Source organism: Adiantum capillus-veneris, chromosome 18, assembly GCF_014529385.1.
Source record: "Adiantum capillus-veneris isolate H3 chromosome 18, ASM1452938v2, whole genome shotgun sequence".
Classification (NCBI taxonomy): domain Eukaryota; kingdom Viridiplantae; phylum Streptophyta; class Polypodiopsida; order Polypodiales; family Pteridaceae; genus Adiantum; species Adiantum capillus-veneris.
Genome location: NC_140948.1, coordinates 145,211,114 through 145,231,396, shown reverse-complemented (window position 1 = coordinate 145,231,396; position 20,283 = coordinate 145,211,114). Strand labels below are relative to the sequence as shown.

At 45.1% G+C, this 20,283-nt stretch overlaps 1 protein-coding gene across 1 annotated transcript in view; it reads left to right on the top strand.

The window, feature by feature from the left end:
- Positions 1 to 1,490: 1,490 nt before the first annotated feature.
- The window catches only part of LOC147436574 (Transmembrane proteins 14C), a 51,335-nt gene continuing 32,542 nt past the window's right edge, over positions 1,491 to 20,283 (top strand). The window contains exons 1-2 of the mRNA XM_086489447.1: positions 1,491 to 1,923; positions 2,195 to 2,259. Of these exons, the coding sequence (XP_086345573.1) occupies positions 1,665 to 1,923; positions 2,195 to 2,259 (324 nt within the window). The 5' untranslated portion in view covers positions 1,491 to 1,664. The remainder of the gene's footprint in view (positions 1,924 to 2,194; positions 2,260 to 20,283) is intronic.

Here is a 20,283-nt window from a genome sequence, read left to right as displayed (position 1 = left end):
TTCGTAATGCTCGATCGCACACACACTCTCCCTCTCTCTCTCTCTCTCACACACACACACACACACACACACACACACACACACACACACACAAGGAGGTGAAGAAGAAGAAGATGGAGATGGAGATGGAGCAAGAGCACTCTTCTATTGCACAAATGAGAGAATGAGTAAAAATTAGGTTTAGTTGGCTTTTATATGAACTCACCCCATTCACACTTGGGCGCCCATGCTTAACCAACTAATCCCTTGAATGTCCCAGTTAGAGTGCGCCTCTCATCGGCGATCACTCTTACCCTTTTCCTATTGGTCCGACAAGCCCGGTACCTGACTCTACCAAATACATAATACACGTCCGTCGTAGGTGATGGGGTGTCCGTGAGCCGTGAGGGTTAACATGGTGTTATAGCAGACTCTTCTTGATGCCAAGAACATACTGACATCATGCAAAACAAGTTCTTGCCCATTATCAAGGGCCAAATGAATAGTGCCTATTTCATTAATCGTGCAAGCATGAATATTTCCAAGATAAAATTTTCCATAATTGCTTGCATCAAAAGTAGAAAAACAGTCCCGAAATGGAGTCACATGAAAAGTGGCACCCGAGTCCACTATCCAGGACTGGGACAAGCCATCACTCATAGATAGTAAAGCGCTAATCACATCACCTTTGGTGATTTGCATGTCCTTTAGGCTGGATACACACCAAATGCATGCCTGCCCGTCACTTTTGGGGATGGGCACGCATGCATTACACACTAGTATAATTTTATTTTTAAAAAGCGAGGTCTATGTCAGGTGGTACTTATAGCCTTAAAGCTATGACACATGTAAGATGGTTAGAGATCAATCCCCACTCAAACTTGGACAAGGGTCGAGACTGTCCCTTTTCTTGTCCGCTGTCCATTTGGTGCACCCAATCATCTTCTGCCGGCTGGCTTCCACATCCTCACGCCCAAGCTTGGGCAGATGATGTGTAAGGGCCAGGATGCACCTAAGGTGAGTTGGGGGAGACCACTTTCTAATTTCAAAAAGGAGAAAAGCAAGGCAACAATTTCAAAAGGAAATTTTGCACCTACTAGCACTACGAAAAAGGTAGGGAATAGCTATATTTTTGGGAGGGCTTCCCTCTCCTCCTTTGTAGGATGCACTCTTCAAATCAATCCCTTATAGAAGAGGTGCGACCTCGAATCTTACTTCCCCCCACTCCCCCCTTCAACACTATCGAACATGGGGTATAAAATGAAGCCCCGACCATGGGGTCCACGCGGGTGAAGAACTCCAAGCACGAATCACTAGAGCCACAACGTCGTCAGATTTTTGAGAAGTAAATAAGGAAAATTTTGTAAACTAAGACAGGGACAGTGGACATCCGAGTTATTTATGAATTATATGTTTGCATTTTGAAGCAATGATGAGCGTAGGCGAGTTGGTTAGTCAGCAGCCTCGCAAGGAGGGGGTTTGAGACCCTGGCTGCCATCCGGGGCCTGTTTTTTTTTGACCGCCCATCCCCCTCAAGATTCCCACCGGCGACCCACACCGTAGATCCCACCACTCAGACCCGGGCGCGACTCAGCTCTAAGCAGCCTTGGAAGGGACTAGCTCTCTCTGCCACGTGCAAACAAAAAAAATATAAGAGTCAGCGTACTGCTTCACTGTAGAGAGCCATGGCGGGTGTGCTATCGGTGTCCGTGTTGCCTTGTCTACCCGTGCCAGCAGCATGGTGCAGGAGCAGGACCCAAGTCCGCCGCATTTCTTCCATCAAACTTAGCAGCCATGGATTGTCCACGAATTATTCATGCACACGTGCAGCACGTTCCCGGAGAGCAGTAATGCCAGTGCGTGCTGATGGTTCCCTATCTGAGCTAACACCTACTGTTGCAGCTGTTTATGGAAGCCTTCTTTTGGGTGGTGGTCTCTTTGCCTGTGAGTTCTGTCTGTCTGGATTTCTCTCTCTTTTGCGCGCGCGCACGCGCACACACACACACACACACACACACAGAGAGAGAGAGAGAGAGAGAGAGAGAGAGAGAGAGAGAGAGAGAGAGAGAGAGGCTTTTATATGTGTTATTCCTTTCCTTGATCAACCAAGTTTATTTTATTGCCTTGAGTTGTGTAGATTGTAATCACCTGTTTGTGCTTTCACACGTTGCAAGGGTTTTTCAAGTTGCTCAGGTATTTTTACTCATGAGCGCAGATACTAGAAGTTCAAGCAAAGGCTCTTTGTTGGGAGGGTTGAGTGGAGGAGCTTTAATGGGTCTGGTGAGAATCTTAAGCCCTTTATCGTAATTTCTTTTGAAGAAATCCTAAAGTCTCAATTCTATTTTGTGATTTGGCTCTATGTTGATGGGATTTCACACAATGGCCTTACAGATGAAGGCTCGTTAATTAGAGAGAGAGAGAGAGAGAGAGAGAGAGAGAGAGAGAGAGAGAGAGAGAGATATGTTAATAACGCCTTCAAAAGGCTTAACTGAGACAAATCAATGTACATATACGATGTATCCTCTGCCTTCCCAAAAAAGGAAAGGCTGAACTGAAAATTGACAATAGCTAAAGCTAGCCAATAAACTGGTGCTTTGGGATATACAATGAGTGGTCACCATGATGGATGGAGGGAGGATGGAGCTCTACCACGAGGGGCTCAGAATGAAGGACTATATGCAAAGGGTATCACGTGTACAATGAGTGGTGACCATGATGAATGGAGAGAGGATGGAGCTCTACTACTAGGGGCTTAGAATGTAGGACTATATGCAAAGGGTATACAAGTATGATTTGCACTCTAGCTAACTCTATCTTGTACCATACTTGGGTGTAGTATGGTATACATCAAAGATGGGGGTGTCAGAAGCTCCTTGAAGAATATGCCTGGTTTGATCTTCGCTGAGTCAGATTCTGTGCAATCCCTGTAAGGTGCAGCGGAAGTGAATGTTGAACTTTGCTCAAGATGAGTGCTCCAAACTGTGCTCAAGGGTTCCTTTTACTTATGGAAGGGAGAGCGATCTTCGCTGAGCCAGATTCTGTGCAATCTCTGTAAGGTGCAACGGAAGTGAATGTTGAACTTTGCTAAAGATGAGTGCTCCGAAATGTGCTCAAGGGTTCCTTTTACTTATGAAAGGGAGAGCCTTCCGTTCCTTTAGTGAGAGAGTGCAATGAACACAAACAAAGTGGATAAACACTGTGAATGAAGGTGCTAAGACTGAGAGATAGAGAGAGAAGAATACGACACCAGAATGTTGTCAAACCCTCCTCCGAAGGCCCCACTCTCTATGGTGAGAGCGTCTACTATTGATTGCACAAATCTCTACAATGCAATGGGCTTGCCGACGACGATGAGGACGGCGACGAGACGGGCTGAAATTTGAAAATGCTAATGGCTGAAATGTGCAAATCTTTTATCTGTTGAATTCTGACTCTATGTCGATGACGACGATGTGACGACGTCGTGCTGAAAAACGCAGATGCCGTCACAAACGGGAGCGCATAACAATATAAAATATACTCGGATAAATAGAATTTATCACTTAATACTGAAGCCAAAGGATATATATATATATATATATATATATATATATATATATAGAGAGAGAGAGAGAGAGAGAGAGAGAGAGAGAGAGAGAGAGAGAGAGAGAGAGAGAGAGAGAGAGAGAGAGAGAGAGATCGACACAAGACTGGGGACCAGAAGATGGGCTGGTCCCCCCCTTAAAGAGAATCCTTTATTAGGGAGAATCTTTTTACAAGCACAAGAACCGGAGAAAACCCCTCCGTTCTAATTCTCTGACTTGACGGTCGTTCCTTCCCGGAAGATAAATCCGAGAGACAAGCTCTCAATCCTTTTTCCGTTTGTACTCGGAGTTGAGACTCCGCAGACAATTTTCGAATTCCGTTTCCAGAATTCCCAAGCGTAGGCCGAAGCCTTCTCGCTTGTCCTTCGCGATGAAGTACTTGCAAACACGCGACAACAATTCGTATGGCGAATCCACAATAGATACCTGTCGCTCTTGCGCGGGAAAAGCGACTTCCGTGCTTCGTAGTCTCGTGATCTCTTGTGTTATCTGGCGGTAGAGTCTTCTCTTGCTGACGTTGGTAACTCCTTTTCAGTGAGGGCATGTGGTGCTTTTATAGCTCCTTGGCCACGGCACAAATAGCTGCTCGCGTAGAGATCGCGGTCGTTTTTTGTTTTTTTTTTTGGTTTTTTTTGCTGTTCTACCCGAAATAGGGAGAGAGAATACACTGGCTAGTTTTGTTGCTTTATTTTCTAAGTGGCTGTCCACTTATTAAGTGGGCGGCCCACATATTTTAAAATTGGTCTGAACCTGCTCAAAAACTCAATAAAACCTTATGAATTTAAAACATTGCTTTTCACAACACTTCCCAGGCGTCCTTGGATGCAACCACATGCACAAATGCAATGCAAGACATAGATTCCTCGCGGGAAAGCGTTTGCTCTTTCTGGAAAACTCGTTAAAATTTTCCGCTTTTAAGAAAAGCTTCTCAGAACCCATCTTTATTCTTGTGCTTGCGTCTTTACACGTATTCCTCTTTTCCAGTTCGGATTTCCTCTCGACTATGGATATCCCCTTTCCGATGCACCCGTCACCCACCTTGTGACGCATCAGGAATACCCATCACCTAGTCCTTTCCTACCGAACTTACGGTACAATCCCCTTCACGATGCTCTATGTCACCCATCCTATGACGCATCAGAGATGTTCGTTCCGAGATGGTCGGATACTTCTTCCCGATGCTTTCTATCACCCATCCAATGTGACGCATCAGAAGTACCCGTTCCGGGTGGCCTTCCAGATATTCCCGTTCACAGTGCTCCCGCCATTATTTTGAATGACGCACTAGGAATACTCGGTACTCGGATGTCTCCAGTGAGAAAAACCCTCTCACTTAAAATTCCAATAACTCATTTTAGAATTATTTTTCCTTGGTGTTCCAAGCGAGAAAACCCTCTCACTTATAAGTCCAATAATTCTTTTAGAATTATTTTTCTGTAAGATAAAGCCAATTTAGTAACATCCCTCTCACTTATAAACAGTTGTCCTCAAGTGTAGAGGTCCAATTGAATTGCCGGGGAGAAACCGGAAAGATTCCAAATCTTGCTCAATGGTGAGTTGAGCTAGTCCTTTCTCAAAAGAGAACTTAAAAATTAAATTAAACAAAAATTCAAAAATTCATTACTTACCTTACGGGTTCATGTCTTTCCTCTAGTACCTCGAGGATATCCTCCACCTTTCATTAAAGTTACGAGCCATGTAAGAACTCGTCATTCGCGTCTTTCTAACAGATTGGAAGTTTCCTCATCCGAGAATCTGTTAACTCAATTCCACCTGCTCAATTCCGAGAAGAATAATCCTCCTAGAAATCAATCTAGGTCTATGTCCTTGCGCATAACCTTGCGCTATTAGTCCTGAGGATATTAAACCTCTTGTGTCCTCCCGCATAGGGCATGTCGAGAGCATTAAGCTCATGTGAATCTTCCTGTGGCAAACAAAGTGTGTCATCTTACCAACGTAAGTTCTTATTCCGGGCCTTTGCTTTGGGTAGGCCAATTGTTCTGAACCAAAGTTTCCTTATCTGAGACTCTGTTAACTTGATTCCGTCTTCTCAAATTCGAGAAGAATAATCTTCCTAGAAATCAATCTAGGTATTTGTCCTTACGCATGATCTTGCGTTGTTAGTCCAGAGGATATTAAACCTCTTGTGTCCTCCCACATAGGGAATGCCCAAGTCATAGAGCATTAAGCTCGATGTCTTTCTTCCACAATTTGCGATCACCTTAGAGAAGGTTCTTGTTCCGGGCCGTCGCTCAACATAGGCAGACGGTTCCAATCCGAAGATTCCTTGTGCACGGCGGCACTTCCTTCCAATCTTTTCCTCCTACAAGTTATTATCACCAGCAGTGTTTTCCCGATGCCCATTAGAGTCTCTTCCTTTCATAATCATAAAAAAATGATTCACCTTGCGAGCATCAATTACGTCTTGCAAAATCTCAGGCAGATAGGATTCTAGACATAGCATTTTCTGAACGTACGTTTAAACCCGGTTCACAATAGAGTGAACCCTCTTTGATTCTCAGGGATGTTCTCCCATATGTAATTCTTACCATTCTGAAACGGTTGGCCAACTATATTCTTACGAACATAATAGTTCGAATTTATTCCAGCAGCGTGTAAATGCTACTTGACCTGCTCATGGAGAAACATATACCGTAACCAAAAGTTGCCACTGTAATGGTAAAGGCACATAGGGTACTCAATGATCAATGACCATCAAAAAACCTCTTCTCTGTAGAGAAACTCAAAGTCCTTCTACCGAACACATTCAAATAGAGATTCTCGTGTCGGAATATCCTTGCGTGCAAAAAGGCGCTCAAGAGAGTATAACGAACTCTCGTCCAGTTCCTTGGCATAGGTCTGCATCTTCGTGTGTGATCCATGTACTCAAAAGTGTACATAATTCTTAAGCCGTGTTAGAGTTTCGGTGAACCTGGGAAATTACCTTCCCTTTGTAAGATCCTTAGAGCGAAGACGCTCAACTTGACGATCCCTTGGCTCGATCTTAGAGCAAAACCCGCTCATCAAATAATCTAGGATTTCAATCCTTGGATTCCTCGAGCACAGGCCATAGTCGTCGCTTGTTCCTTCCCTCGTAAAGAGAGTGTTCATTCACTTGTGCGAAAAGCACTACCATATCTTCCCTTACCGGGTAGGGGGTGTGGGCTTAAAGAGTATTCAAGCTTAATGAAAGCTTTTCTTTGCTGGAAAGCTCATAATGGTTCCTTCATAATTTCCTACCCGCAGTAGCAGGTTATCTGTTCGAGAATTACCGGATACCAGATCAATAGTTGACCTTCCGGCTAGTTAAGCAAACCAATTCATCTCAGAGAACAATGTTTCAATTTGATCTTGCTCTCATAAACACTCGAGAGTGAGTAGTTCTGGTCAGACATAACCATACCTCGTGCAAAAGAGCAAACAAGCACCATGCACTTTATGATTTCCTCAAAGATGTAACTTTGATCAAAGACCTTCTCTCTCACTTAAAGTTTGAGGGTCTTTTATTCAAGAACTCAGGAGTTAGATTGAATTCCCTTACTCCAAACTTTCTCCGCATAGCAACATATTCTTTAAGGAGAAATAACAAAAATTCGTTGTTTCTGTGTTGAATGGTTCTCGTCCCACTGCGGGGATTAGATTCTATGTACACTAAGGTGTACACTTTCAGCTTTTATTGCTGACTCCACCATCTGAGCAAAGTATGCGTCTACAAAATTCGGGCAAAAGTCCTTTGTTGAATTTCTTCATCTTTCCTCCCTCAGAGAGGGTCGAGAGTGGAGCTACCTTGGCAAGAGTGAACCACTACTTGCTTTGACTTACTCGTGTTCCTATTGGGCAAACCGATCCCAATCTTCTTGGATGCCTTCCTCAAAGCGTAGAGAAAAAAAATTTGTCGAAAAATTCAGCCTTGAATTGAATCCTAGTCTTGTTGTAAGTTCCTTGCAGAGCCTTGGTATACCACCAAGTACTTGCAATCCCCTTGAGGTGTTTGGTCACATGCCTCACCTTCGACGTTTCTCAGAAATTGCCGTTTGCAAAGGCAACTTCATATTGTCGACCGCTTTTGGGACATCTTCCCTTCCGTCAAAAGTATCAAACTTGACCGGAGGGTTCTGAGGTCTAAAGACCTTCATATCCTTCCCGAAATGACGAGATTTCTTGGCTATGGTTCTGGATTGATGTTCATGGATATCTTCTGGGTTCTGAAGTATCTTGAACATTCCGCTCCTCAGATTCTGTAGGTTCTTGAGCATCATGCTCTTGTCGCCTTCTCAGAGAACCCTAGCAGAGAATTTGCGAGCTTTTCCTGCAGGACTTAGGTTTCCTTTCTCTCTTGGCTTGTCATGGCTTCTTCCCGTATCTTCCCAGTCGTCCTCCTTTACAGAGAGAGAGAGAAGACCATGCTCTGATACCACTGTTACAAACGGGAGCGCATAACAATATAAAATATACTCGGATAAATAGAATTTATCACTTAATACTGAAGCCAAAGGATATATATATATATATATATATAGAGAGAGAGAGAGAGAGAGAGAGAGAGAGAGAGAGAGAGAGAGAGAGAGAGAGAGAGAGAGAGAGAGAGTATTGGGACCAGAAGATGGGCTGGTTCCCCCCCCTTAAAGAGAATCCTTTATTAGGGAGAATCTTTTTACAAGCACAAGAACCGTAGAAAACCCCTCTGTTCTAATTCTTTGACTCGATGGTCGTTCCTTCCCGTAAGGGAAATCCGAGAGACAAGCTCTCAATCCTTTTTCCGTCTGTACTCGGAGTTGAGACTCCGCAGACAATTTCCGAATTCCGTTTCCGGAATTCCCAAGCGTAGGCCGAAGCCTTCTCGCTTCTCCTTCGCGATGAAGTACCTGCAAACACACACGCAAACACGCGACAACAATTCGTACGGCGAATCCACAATAGATACCTGCGTAGTCTCGCGATCTCTTGCGTTATCTGGTGGTAGAGTCTTCTCTTGCTGACGTTGGTAACTCCTTTTCACTGAGGGCATATGGTACTTTTATAGCTCCTTGGCCACGGCACAAATAGCTGCTTACGTAGAGATCGTGGCCGTTTTTTTTTTTTTTTTTTCGGTTTTCTTTGCTGTTCTACCCGAAATAGGGAGAGAGAATTCACTGGCTAGTTTTGTTGCTTTATTTTCTAAGTGGCTGTCCACTTATTAAGTGGGCGGCCCACATATTTTAAAATTGGTCTGAACCTGCCCAAAAACTCAATAAAACCGTATAAATTTAAAACATTGCTTTTCACAACACTTCCCAGGCGTCCCTGGATGCAACCACATGCACAAATGCAATGCAGACATAGATTCCTCGCGGGAAAGCGTTTGCTCTTTCTGGAAAACTCGTTAAAATTTTCCGCTTTTTAAGAAAAGCTTCTCAAAACCCATCTTTATTCTTGTGCTTGCGTCTTTACGCGTATTCCTCTTTTCCAATTCGGATTTCCTCTCGACTACGGATATCCCCTTTCCGATGCACCCGTCACCCACCTTGTGACGCATCAGAAATACCCATCACCTAGTCCTTTCCTATCGAACTTACGGTACAATCCCCTTCACGATGCTCTGTCACCCATCCTATGACGCATCAAAGATGTCCGTTCCTGGATGGTCGGATACTTCTTCCCGATGCTCCCTGTCACCCATCCGATGCGACGCATCAGAAGTACCCGTTCCGGGTGGCCTTACAGATATTCCCGTTCACAGTGCTCCCGTCATTACTTTGAATGACGCATTAGGAATACTCGGTACTCGGATGTCTCCAGTGAGAAAAACCCTCTCACTTAAAATTCCAATAACTCATTTAGAATTATTTTTCCTTGGTGTTCCAAGCGAGAAAACCCTCTCACTTATAAATCCAATAATTCATTTAGAATTATTTTTCTGTCAGGTAAAGCCAATTTAGCAACAGATGCTGAAATCTGCGAATAGTGGGTTGAATCTGCAACCGTTGGTTGATCTGACCGTGCGGCGTGGATCTGTTGTGGGAAGGTGAGATCTGCAAGGTTCGGGACTTGTATATGCTGAAAACTGAAAACGTTGATCTATCTGCTTGTTTTGTCGCGGAGAATCTGAAAAACGCTAGGTTGTCCTGCCGATCCAAAAATGCTAGGGCTGATCTGGTGGCAATCTGCAAAACGCTGTGGTCCTACTGTGTCCTGCTGTCGTTAGGTGGATCTGCAAATGCAAAACCTTGGCTTCTTTATTGGCTGAAAACGCTAGGGAGTTCCGCCGGGGGGAGGTCTTGCTGAGAAGGTGCTCTGTTGGACACATGGTCCCTGCTGCCTCTTCTGCCAGAAATCACTAGCGCTGGATTTTCTTATATACTTGCTTGTCAAATTTCCCTACCCAGTTTCCCTACAAATGTCGCTTAATAATAATAAGTGAAAAATGACTAAAATAGGGAAAATAGGTCTATGCACTGTAAAAAAGCTCCTGATGGGTTCTGATTGTAATCTGATGGCCATGTGCAACCAGAGGATATGCATATACTCTAAGTGTCTGGACAGGCACGGTCTACGAATACTAACAAAAGTGCTAGAACACTTCCTAAGCTAGACTGACTGAATTGAACTGAACCCTAGTCTTGAAGTAGCTTGTCCACGTACACATAGGGTTAGATGTGCATGTGACAATCCCCCTGTGGAAGTGATCTCTACCATCTCCGGCTGCTAGCGATGAGAATCCAGGTGCTCTTTGAGTGTGCCTACTCTTTGGAGGGTAATTCCCTGCTGTGTGTGCGCTGTAGGTGGGGTTGATCTCTAAAAGGATGCGGTTGTCTGTGTTTGACGCCCCCCTACATGGTATTATATGGCGGTAAAGAGATATATTTGTGTCATTGAATCTCCAGCATAAATCTCCCTAGCACGTGTTGGTTGACTTACCTAAGAGCTAGCGGAGGGGAGTGCCATACTCTGAATAGGGTAGGGTATCTTTGTTTGTCTCGTGCTCTTAAGGTTGGCTTTCGGGTTGTGTGAGTGTGTGTGTGTGTGTGTCTTGGGGGGCGTTTGCGCGCGTGTGATGATGTTTGTTTTCAAAGCATGTTTCTTTCATTTTATTTCGTTGGTTTCTTTTGTTTTTTAGTTTTTGTTTCATCGGGTTCCTTGTCTTCTTTTGGTTGTTCTTGTGTTGTTTGCCCTTGGTTATGGGTTTGCTGGCTTACTGCCCCACCCTGCTCTCTCTACCAAGATTCTACAGCAGGCTTTCCACACGGTCTGGCTTCTTGGAGTTACCTCCTCAATTCTGGTTTTCAAGAGCCACCGTCAACAAGTAGACCGATCTCTATAGTGGCTGAGAGTTCCTTGTTTGCTCCGGTGCAACGCTTTGCTACTCACTTCATGGCCTCCTCTTGAAGTCTTTAGGTGACGTTAGCCATTTCTTCTCCATTATCTTCGTCGTTGACTGCTCGCTCTGTTTACCCATAGCCTCTTTCTATCAGCTAATACCAGTTGATGGGCATATGCCCGATGTTGACCTCTCTCGTCACGTGCGCAAGCACGTGGACAAGCTTCGGCTACAATCTAGTGTAGCTTAGGACCAAGCTTGGCACTTTGTGAGCCTCTAGCAGGACGTGCATGCCCAGGTTGGTCGTAGTTGCATACCCTCTCTTGCACAATACAATTAGTCGGCATTCAAGCATGGGAACAATCAATTAAGTCTCTTAAGTCAATTTTATTATTAAGTAACTTTTTACATTAAATTTGCAAGGTCGTGGGGTTCAGCCAGAGGGCTGCTCGAACCAGATTTTAGTGCCTATTAGGCAGCGTGGCCAGTGCTTGTGGAAGCAGAAGAGGCAGGGTGTCACCAGCGTGTGACTACTATCTATCCTTTTTGTTGATTTCTTTCTTATTATCTATTTACTTTCACTTTTTGGAAACACCCCTCGGGAAATCTAACTGCCCTGCATTGCATAGCTAGTGTGGAACTGTCCAGAGGGAGTCCAGGCCTGAGGGCAAGAGAGCACTAAGGTTGGACAAGGACTATGGTTAGCCAAGTGGGGTCATTGACTAGCCAAAGTGGAATCCTTTGCTACAGAGGCTACATTTCAGTTTTGGATGTGGCCGCAGTGTACAAAGAGGGTCGGATGACCTAGAAAGATACAATGGCAGCATCTCCTAAAATTTAGGGAACTGCTATTTTGGGACCTGAAAATGTCTTCGCGTCATTACGTGCAGTTTGACATGGGGATCATTTTGTTACTCTGTGGCCAAGTCAACAGAGGCTGCAGGTGAGATATTTTTAGACCCGAGGGTCTAAAGCGGGAAAATGCACAAGTGAGTGACACTTGGCACTCTGAGGCCAGTTTACTACTTATAAAGAAGGCAAAAACGTGATTTATAGCTGGGAGGCTCATTTTGCAAGTCTCTGTCACAGGTTAAGAGCTATGGAGTGCTTGCTTTCCCTCTTATGCACAGTGCGGTGCCAGGAGTGATGCCCTGCACGCTACGCACTGCCCTCTCTCTCCCCTTTGGCAGTATGTTATGCCCCTCTAGTGGGCTCTTCATTTGACCAATGTACAGTTGTGTGGGTTCATGCGCGATTGCCGAGGCAAGAGCCTCTTGCACAGGTACTGGATTAGCTAGCGGCTAATCCCCCCCGCAGGTACAGGTGAATTCGGAGAGGTTTCACGCCAGAAATCTCGTCCGATTCAAAGGGCAAGTAGCCCTACAGGTGCGGGAGCTCGAGGACTTGCTAGGGATGCGACCGGCACGCGAAACGGAGCCCGAAACAGTGAATTACAGCCTGCTGTGTATTTTTGCAGGTTTAGGGTTTTGGCCCTAAACGGACCCTAATACCCCCAGGAGGTTCGGGGACGCAAGGGGACCGCTGTACAGGCGATCTGGAGCATTTTCAGGGCTGAAAACAGAGAATTCAGCGTGCTGCAGATTCTTGCCAGGTTTTGCAAAGTGCCCGTATGCGTCGGGAAAGTCGGTCAATGCATGGGAATACTGACCGTGAAGGGTTCTAGTACAGTTATGCTGCCGAAATCAGGCTGGAACAGTGGAAATTCAGCCGAGTTTGTGCGGGGCAGCTTGTAGGGAACCACAGCGTTTATTCCCTCTTTTGAACAATAAAGAAATACCGAAAGGGGCGCCTAAGTTAGGGGCCAATCTGGTGTCCGTCTACTCATACAGGTGCAATCTAGCAGCCTGTATCCCTCTCCCCTTTGTTGTGTCTTGAAAGTACAGGTAAAATAGACGACTAATAATGGGTGAAAGCTAAATCAAGGTTTAAAGTAAAGTCTACCGCCCTTTTTGGATTGAACAGGCCGGTTTCATGGTTCCATCGACGGGACTAAATCACTTTTTCCCATAGAAGTGAGCCTTGGGCAGTTTTGGGCTTGAAGACACAGGGGATCATAGACGAGACACAGGGAATTGTAATTATGGCTGACAGACCAGATGATGTGACTGAAGAGGTTTCCTCTTCACAGGGTCAACAGACACATGAAGTGGGTGAGTCCTCAAGACCACCACAGACTGATGATGATATATTCAGGACCCAGTTGGCTACTGCTGTGGCTATGTTCACACAAGTAATGCAGAACCCAAGGTTTTTAGCCTTTCTGCAACCTCCTGTTCCGTCTCAGCAAGTTGGGTCACTGGATCATATTCAAAAGCCTGTTAAGGCTCGAGCACAGGTGATTCATACAGCACAGTCAATGGAAACACCTGTACACTTGACGGAGAACATGCAGTCTCCACAACGTATGCCTAAGGTGCAAGAACAGGTGGCTGAGATGCCAGTTTTTCAAGCTGTACCAGTTCAGCCCGCCACCTTTCAACAGCCTATAGCTGGTTCTAATGGGCAGGGAAGCAACTTACAGGCTATGCAACAGGTCTTCCCACCACCTTCAGTACACCCTGGCTATTTTGGAGGTGGATCGGTATTTCAGAGCATGGCTGGTCATGCACCTGGAAATCAGTTTTATACGCCAGGAACAGTGTTTGCGGGTGCTCAAACGATGATGCCTAACCCCATGTACAGTGTCATGGGTATGCAACCAGGGTTTCAAAGCACTCAGGGACAATTTGGGATGCCACAAGCAAATTTTGGTATGGCTGGAATTACAAATCAGCAGCCAAATATGGCATTTCCAGGTCAAGTTAATAGCGGCCAAGGAACACAGATGAACCCTAATAGTGTTCCCATGTTTCAGTCACTTCCATATGACAATTTAACGCCGCTGGAGAGGCCAACTCCATACAAAGAAGGTGGCAAAGGTGTGTCATTCACAACCTTTACAGGGTTTGATGACAGGAAGAAGGCTCTTTCATTCCTCCAGCAGTTTGACAAGGCCTATGCAGGGGGAAACTTTACAGAGGCTTCAAAGGTCCGCAAGGCAGCCACTTTCTTGACAGGGAATGCGGGACAATGGTGGACAACTTTATTGCTTCAAGGGCAAGCTCCGTCCACATGGATTTACTTCAAGCAGATTTTTGCAGCAGCATGGTTATCTGATGATTTCGAAGCAGATGTCATGACAGAATGGCACCAGCTAAATGCTGCCACTTGCAGAAATCTGGATGATTACAATCGGAAGTTTTGGAAAGCTCTACTTCCAGTAACTTCCTATAGGTTTGTGCCATTGACAGAACAGATTGAAAAATACTGTTGTGGCCTACCTAAAGGATTGAGAAAGTACTGTACGAAGACAAAAGTCACTACTTTGACGCAGCTCATCGAGGTAGCAAACACTGGCAATGGTTTGCTCAAGGGAGAAGATTGTGAATTTAACACTGGCGTCAAGGCAGGATCAGGCAAGAAAAATTCAGCCAAGAAGCACGTTCCCAATGAGGCTCCTAAAGGGACTCAGGAGTCGGCCAACACAGGGAAAGACAAAGCTACGGCTGAATCAGAAAAAGGACCAGCAAAGAAATGGAAAAGACGTTTTCCTCGCAAGTCAGAAGAGCAAAAGAAGGTCCTGAGGACAGAGAACAAATGCTTTATATGTGAGCAGCCTGGCCACATCGCTTACAACTGTCCTACAAAGAAAAGGCCAGCTGATTCTGAAGACAAGGAAGACAAGAAGGGAAAGAAGCCCATGGCTGGTCTAGTGCCAGATATGGTGGGCGACAAGCCAAATTCAGATGCAAGTGAGCTTTGCAGAGCATGGGGAAAGGTTAGGGATCAAACAGTGCTTATCTTCTTTGATCCAGGTGCCAAAGCCAACTTTATTTCCCCAGAATTGGCTTCAAAGTTGGGAATCAGACTTGAAGAGATGGGGTATACAGCAGAGGCAGGTTTGGCATGTCCTGGCCATACAGAGGCTGTGACACCCATCATTGGAAAGTTGCGTCTACATATCCAGTCCTATGTAGATGCTGAAGAATTTTACATCATGCCACTGGACGGATGTGATGTGTTGTTAGGTATTCCTTGGTTGTTTCGTGTACAGGGAATCCTGGATGCCTACAACAAAAAGATCACTGTACAGAGCAGGGGAAAGACTCATATTCTGGATGTAAAGCTTAAAGGGGAGTCTATTCCTACTGTATCAGCTTCTGCTATTACTTCTGTAATGAAAAAGCATCTTTCTGCGTACTTGGTTTTTGCACGTGAAGTGTCAGATTGTGATGAATCAAATTTATCTGTGCTAGATAAAGAAAGGTCAATGTTTTTACAACAGTATAGTGACTGTTTTTCTGATTCATTACCGTCTCAATTACCGCCAGAGAGACCCGAGGACCATGCGATAGATTTGGTGCCAGGCTGTAGCCCACCAAATAAGCCTCCGTACAGGGTTAGTGCGGCTCAGCAGAAAGAGATAATGGGCCAAGTACAGGAGCTGTTAGAAAAGGGGCTGATTCAGCCCAGTTCATCTCCATTCTGTTCTCCAGTATTGTTGGTGCAGAAAAAAGATGGCTCATGGCGTATGTGCATCGACTACCGTGCACTGAACAAGAATACCATCAAGAATAGGTTCCCTATACCTAGAATTGATGATATTATGGACAAATTAGAAGGAGCAGCTATGTTTAGCAGGATAGATCTAAAGAGTGGGTATCATCAGATCCGCATTAGATCAGAGGATGTACACAAGACTGCTTTTAGAACAACGTTTGGCCTTTACGAATTTTTAGTGATGCCCTTTGGTCTCACAAATGCTCCTGCTACGTTTAATAGGATGATGGACAGAATTTTCCGTCCACACCAGCAGTTTGTTGGTACATTCTTTGATGACATGATAGTCTACTCAAAGAATGAAGAGGAGCATAGGCATCACTTGGCCATTGTGTTCAAAGAGCTATGCAGTCATAGGTTGCTCATCAATGCAAAGAAAAGTGAGTTTTTTCTGGAAGAGATTCACTTTCTGGGACACATTGTCTCAAAGGACGGTGTCAGAATGGATCCTGCAAAAGTTGAAGCGATCAAGTCATGGCCAAATTTGAAGACGGTGCATGATGTCCGAAGCTTTTTGGGACTATGCTCCTATTACAGAAGGTTTATTCGAAATTTCGCTGAGATTGCTTCACCTTTACATGCTCTTCAAAAGAAGGCAGTCACCTTCAGATGGACACAGAAAGAGATTTCAGCTTTTAATCTCTTAAAGGAAAAGATGACTTCGGATCCAGTCATTGTGTTGCCAGATCTTAGGAAGTCATTTGTGGTCCAATGTGATGCCTGCGGTAGTAGCATTGGTGCAGTGCTAATGCAAGATGGCAGGGTAGTAGCCTATGAGAGCAGAATTTTGCAAGGGCCAGAGATGACCATGCAGGTCTATGAGAAAGAGTTACTGGCTGTGATTCATGCGCTCTTAAGTTGGAAACACTACCTGCTAGGTGCAGACTTTGTTGTCCAAACGGACCATCAGACCTTGCGATACTTCTTGACACAAACAAAGTTATCTGAGAAGCATATGCGATGGGCAAATATCTTGTCCATGTTCCATTTTCAGATTGTGCATGTGGAAGGCAAGAAGAACGTTGTGGCTGATGCCTTGTCAAGGAAGCCACAAATTTCAGCTGTGTCGATTCCTTATCATCATGAACTTGATGATATGAGAGAACAGTATGCAAATGATGAAGATTTTGCAAGGGTCTTCGAGCAACTAATGGATGGACAACGTCATGAACACTATCTTCTTAAAGACGGGTTCATGATGATGCATGGCAGATTGTGTGTCACAAAGCCATTGCGACGCAAAGTTATGGAAGAGAGTCATGTCCCACCGTATGCAGGGCATCGTGGTATCGATGCTACAGTTAAAGCGGTAGAGACATTCTTCTATTGGCCTACATTGAGAAGGGATGTGGATGCCTTTGTGCGAGAATGCCTAATATGCCAAAAGGTCAAGTTTGACAGGCAAAAGGCACCAGGGTTATTGCAACCACTACCTATTCCAGATAAACCATGGGAAAGTATTGCTATGGATTTTATCTTTGATCTTCCAAGAACGCAGACAGGAAATGATGGTATTTGGACCATTATTTGCAGATTCAGCAAACAGGCTCATTTTATTCCTGTCAGGAAGAAGATAAAGCCAGATCAGATGGCACGCTTGTTTATGAGCAATATTTTCAAGTATCATGGCATGCCACAGTCGATTATTAGCGACCGTGATCCACGCATGACTAGTTTGTTCTGGAAAGGCTTGTTTGAGAATATGGGTACCACGCTCAAATTCTCTTCGTCATTTCATCCTCAAACAGATGGACAGTCAGAAGAGGCAAATTCTACTGTCCTAGATCTGCTGAAGTGCTATGTGTCAGAGCATAAAGGAAAGTGGGAGCAGTATTTGCCATTGGTGGAGTATGCATACAATAATACAGTGCATTCATCAACTGGCAAGGCACCCTTTGAGATAGTTGAAGGTGGCAAGAAAGTTCCTCCCATACTGCATACAAAGGACAAGATATTTGAAGCAGATAAGTATGTTCAAGACATGGATGAAATGTACAAGAAGGTCAAAGTGGCCTTAGAAAGGACTCAGGCAAAGCAAAAGAAAGCAGCTGATCGTCACCGTCGTGAAGTGGTATATTCACTTGGTGATTGGGTGCTTCTACGGTTTGAAAAGGCAAGGTTAAAGAAAATGAAGGGCAAGGAAAGACTGTTTCCAAAGCTCAGCATGCGTTACTATGGGCCTTTTCAAGTGTGCGACATAATCAGTGATGTTGCATATAGGCTGAAATTGCCTGACAGTTGGAAGATTCACAATGCGTTTCATGTGAGTCTTCTCAGACCCTATGTGGGTGATGTGCCAGAAGATATGCCAGCTGAAGATCAGCCGGAAGTCGAGGAACTTGACGAGATCTTGGTCCCTGAACAGATTTTGGCACACAAAGAAAGGAAAGTGAAAGGCAAGGTTGCTAGGCGTTACTTGGTAAAGTTCAGAAACTATCCACCAATGGATGCTAAGTGGATGGAAGAAGGTGAACTTGCAGAGTCACCAACTGTGTTATCACTTTACCTGGAAGCCTTCGATTTGCAACCTACCTTGACCCCTTGAGTTTCAAAGCTACATGGATTGTCAGTGTGACAATGGCTTCTGAAACAAATGATGTACATGGTATTTAAAGTGAGCTCAAATGAAATACCTGTTACATGAATGTTAGAGCTGTACAGATTGTCAGTTTGGCAATTGCTCTTATGGAATGTCCAAAAGTTTGGTTAGTGCTATAGAAGTGAGTATTTCTTGTCAGTTTGTCAAGGATACAATGATTGCTTCTATTCAGGAGTACATGTGTAACTTCATTCTTAAACTGTCGGTTTGGGTATGCTCGAAAGTGTTACGGGATCCAACGTGTACTATAAGACAGTGGCAAAATGTGCAGCTACCATTTTGTCATTGGAAAGTTAGTGACTCAAAACAATGGCAGAGTGCGAAGCTACCACTATGTCATTGGGACAGGGTTCACACGCAGGCAATACATGAGTCGACGAGGTGTTGAATACACCAAGGTTGACAATGAGCATGTATGTGTCGTATATGTGTCGACAGGTGTTGAATACATCAGTGTTGACAGTAAGCATGGACGACATAGATGCAAACGAGGACGTTTGAGATTTCAAGAGGGGGGTATGTCACCAGCGTGTGACTACTATCTATCCTTTTTGTTGATTTCTTTCTTATTATCTATTTACTTTCACTTTTTGGAAACACCCCTCGGGAAATCTAACTGCCCTGCATTGCATAGCTAGTGTGGAACTGTCCAGAGGGAGTCCAGGCCTGAGGGCAAGAGAGCACTAAGGTTGGACAAGGACTATGGTTAGCCAAGTGGGGTCATTGACTAGCCAAAGTGGAATCCTTTGCTACAGAGGCTACATTTCAGTTTTGGATGTGGCCGCAGTGTACAAAGAGGGTCGGATGACCTAGAAAGATACAATGGCAGCATCTCCTAAAATTTAGGGAACTGCTATTTTGGGACCTGAAAATGTCTTCGCGTCATTACGTGCAGTTTGACATGGGGATCATTTTGTTACTCTGTGGCCAAGTCAACAGAGGCTGCAGGTGAGATATTTTTAGACCCGAGGGTCTAAAGCGGGAAAATGCACAAGTGAGTGACACTTGGCACTCTGAGGCCAGTTTACTACTTATAAAGAAGGCAAAAACGTGATTTATAGCTGGGAGGCTCATTTTGCAAGTCTCTGTCACAGGTTAAGAGCTATGGAGTGCTTGCTTTCCCTCTTATGCACAGTGCGGTGCCAGGAGTGATGCCCTGCACGCTACGCACTGCCCTCTCTCTCCCCTTTGGCAGTATGTTATGCCCCTCTAGTGGGCTCTTCATTTGACCAATGTACAGTTGTGTGGGTTCATGCGCGATTGCCGAGGCAAGAGCCTCTTGCACAGGTACTGGATTAGCTAGCGGCTAATCCCCCCGCAGGTACAGGTGAATTCGGAGAGGTTTCACGCCAGAAATCTCGTCCGATTCAAAGGGCAAGTAGCCCTACAGGTGCGGGAGCTCGAGGACTTGCTAGGGATGCGACCGGCACGCGAAACGGAGCCCGAAACAGTGAATTACAGCCTGCTGTGTATTTTTGCAGGTTTAGGGTTTTGGCCCTAAACGGACCCTAATACCCCCAGGAGGTTCGGGGACGCAAGGGGACCGCTGTACAGGCGATCTGGAGCATTTTCAGGGCTGAAAACAGAGAATTCAGCGTGCTGCAGATTCTCGCCAGGTTTTGCAAAGTGCCCGTATGCGTCGGGAAAGTCAGTCAATGCGTGGGAATACTGACCGTGAAGGGTTCTAGTACAGTTATGCTGCCGAAATCGGGCTGGAACAGTGGAAATTCAGCCGAGTTTGTGCGGGGCAGCTTGTAGGAACCACAGCGTTTATTCCCTCTTTTGAACAATAAAGAAATACCGAAAGGGGCGCCTAAGTTAGGGGCCAATCTGGTGTCCGTCTACTCATACAGGTGCAATCTAGCAGCCTGTATCCCTCTCCCCTTTGTTGTGTCTTGAAAGTACAGGTAAAATAGACGACTAATAATGGGTGAAAGCTAAATCAAGGTTTAAAGTAAAGTCTACCGCCCTTTTTGGATTGAACAGGCCGGTTTCACAGGGAACCAGTAGTACCACAACACCCTGCAGTACCAAGCACCAAGTACCCAGCATTTTCCAGCCCTTCTCATCAGCATTTTCAGCCCTTTAGCACCAGCGTTTTCAGCATGGGGCATCTCAGAATTCAGCCAGAAGTCCAATGTTTTCAGCATGCAGATTTCAGCCCCTTTATCGCCAGTTAGTTGCAGATCAGAGCCGTCAGTCCC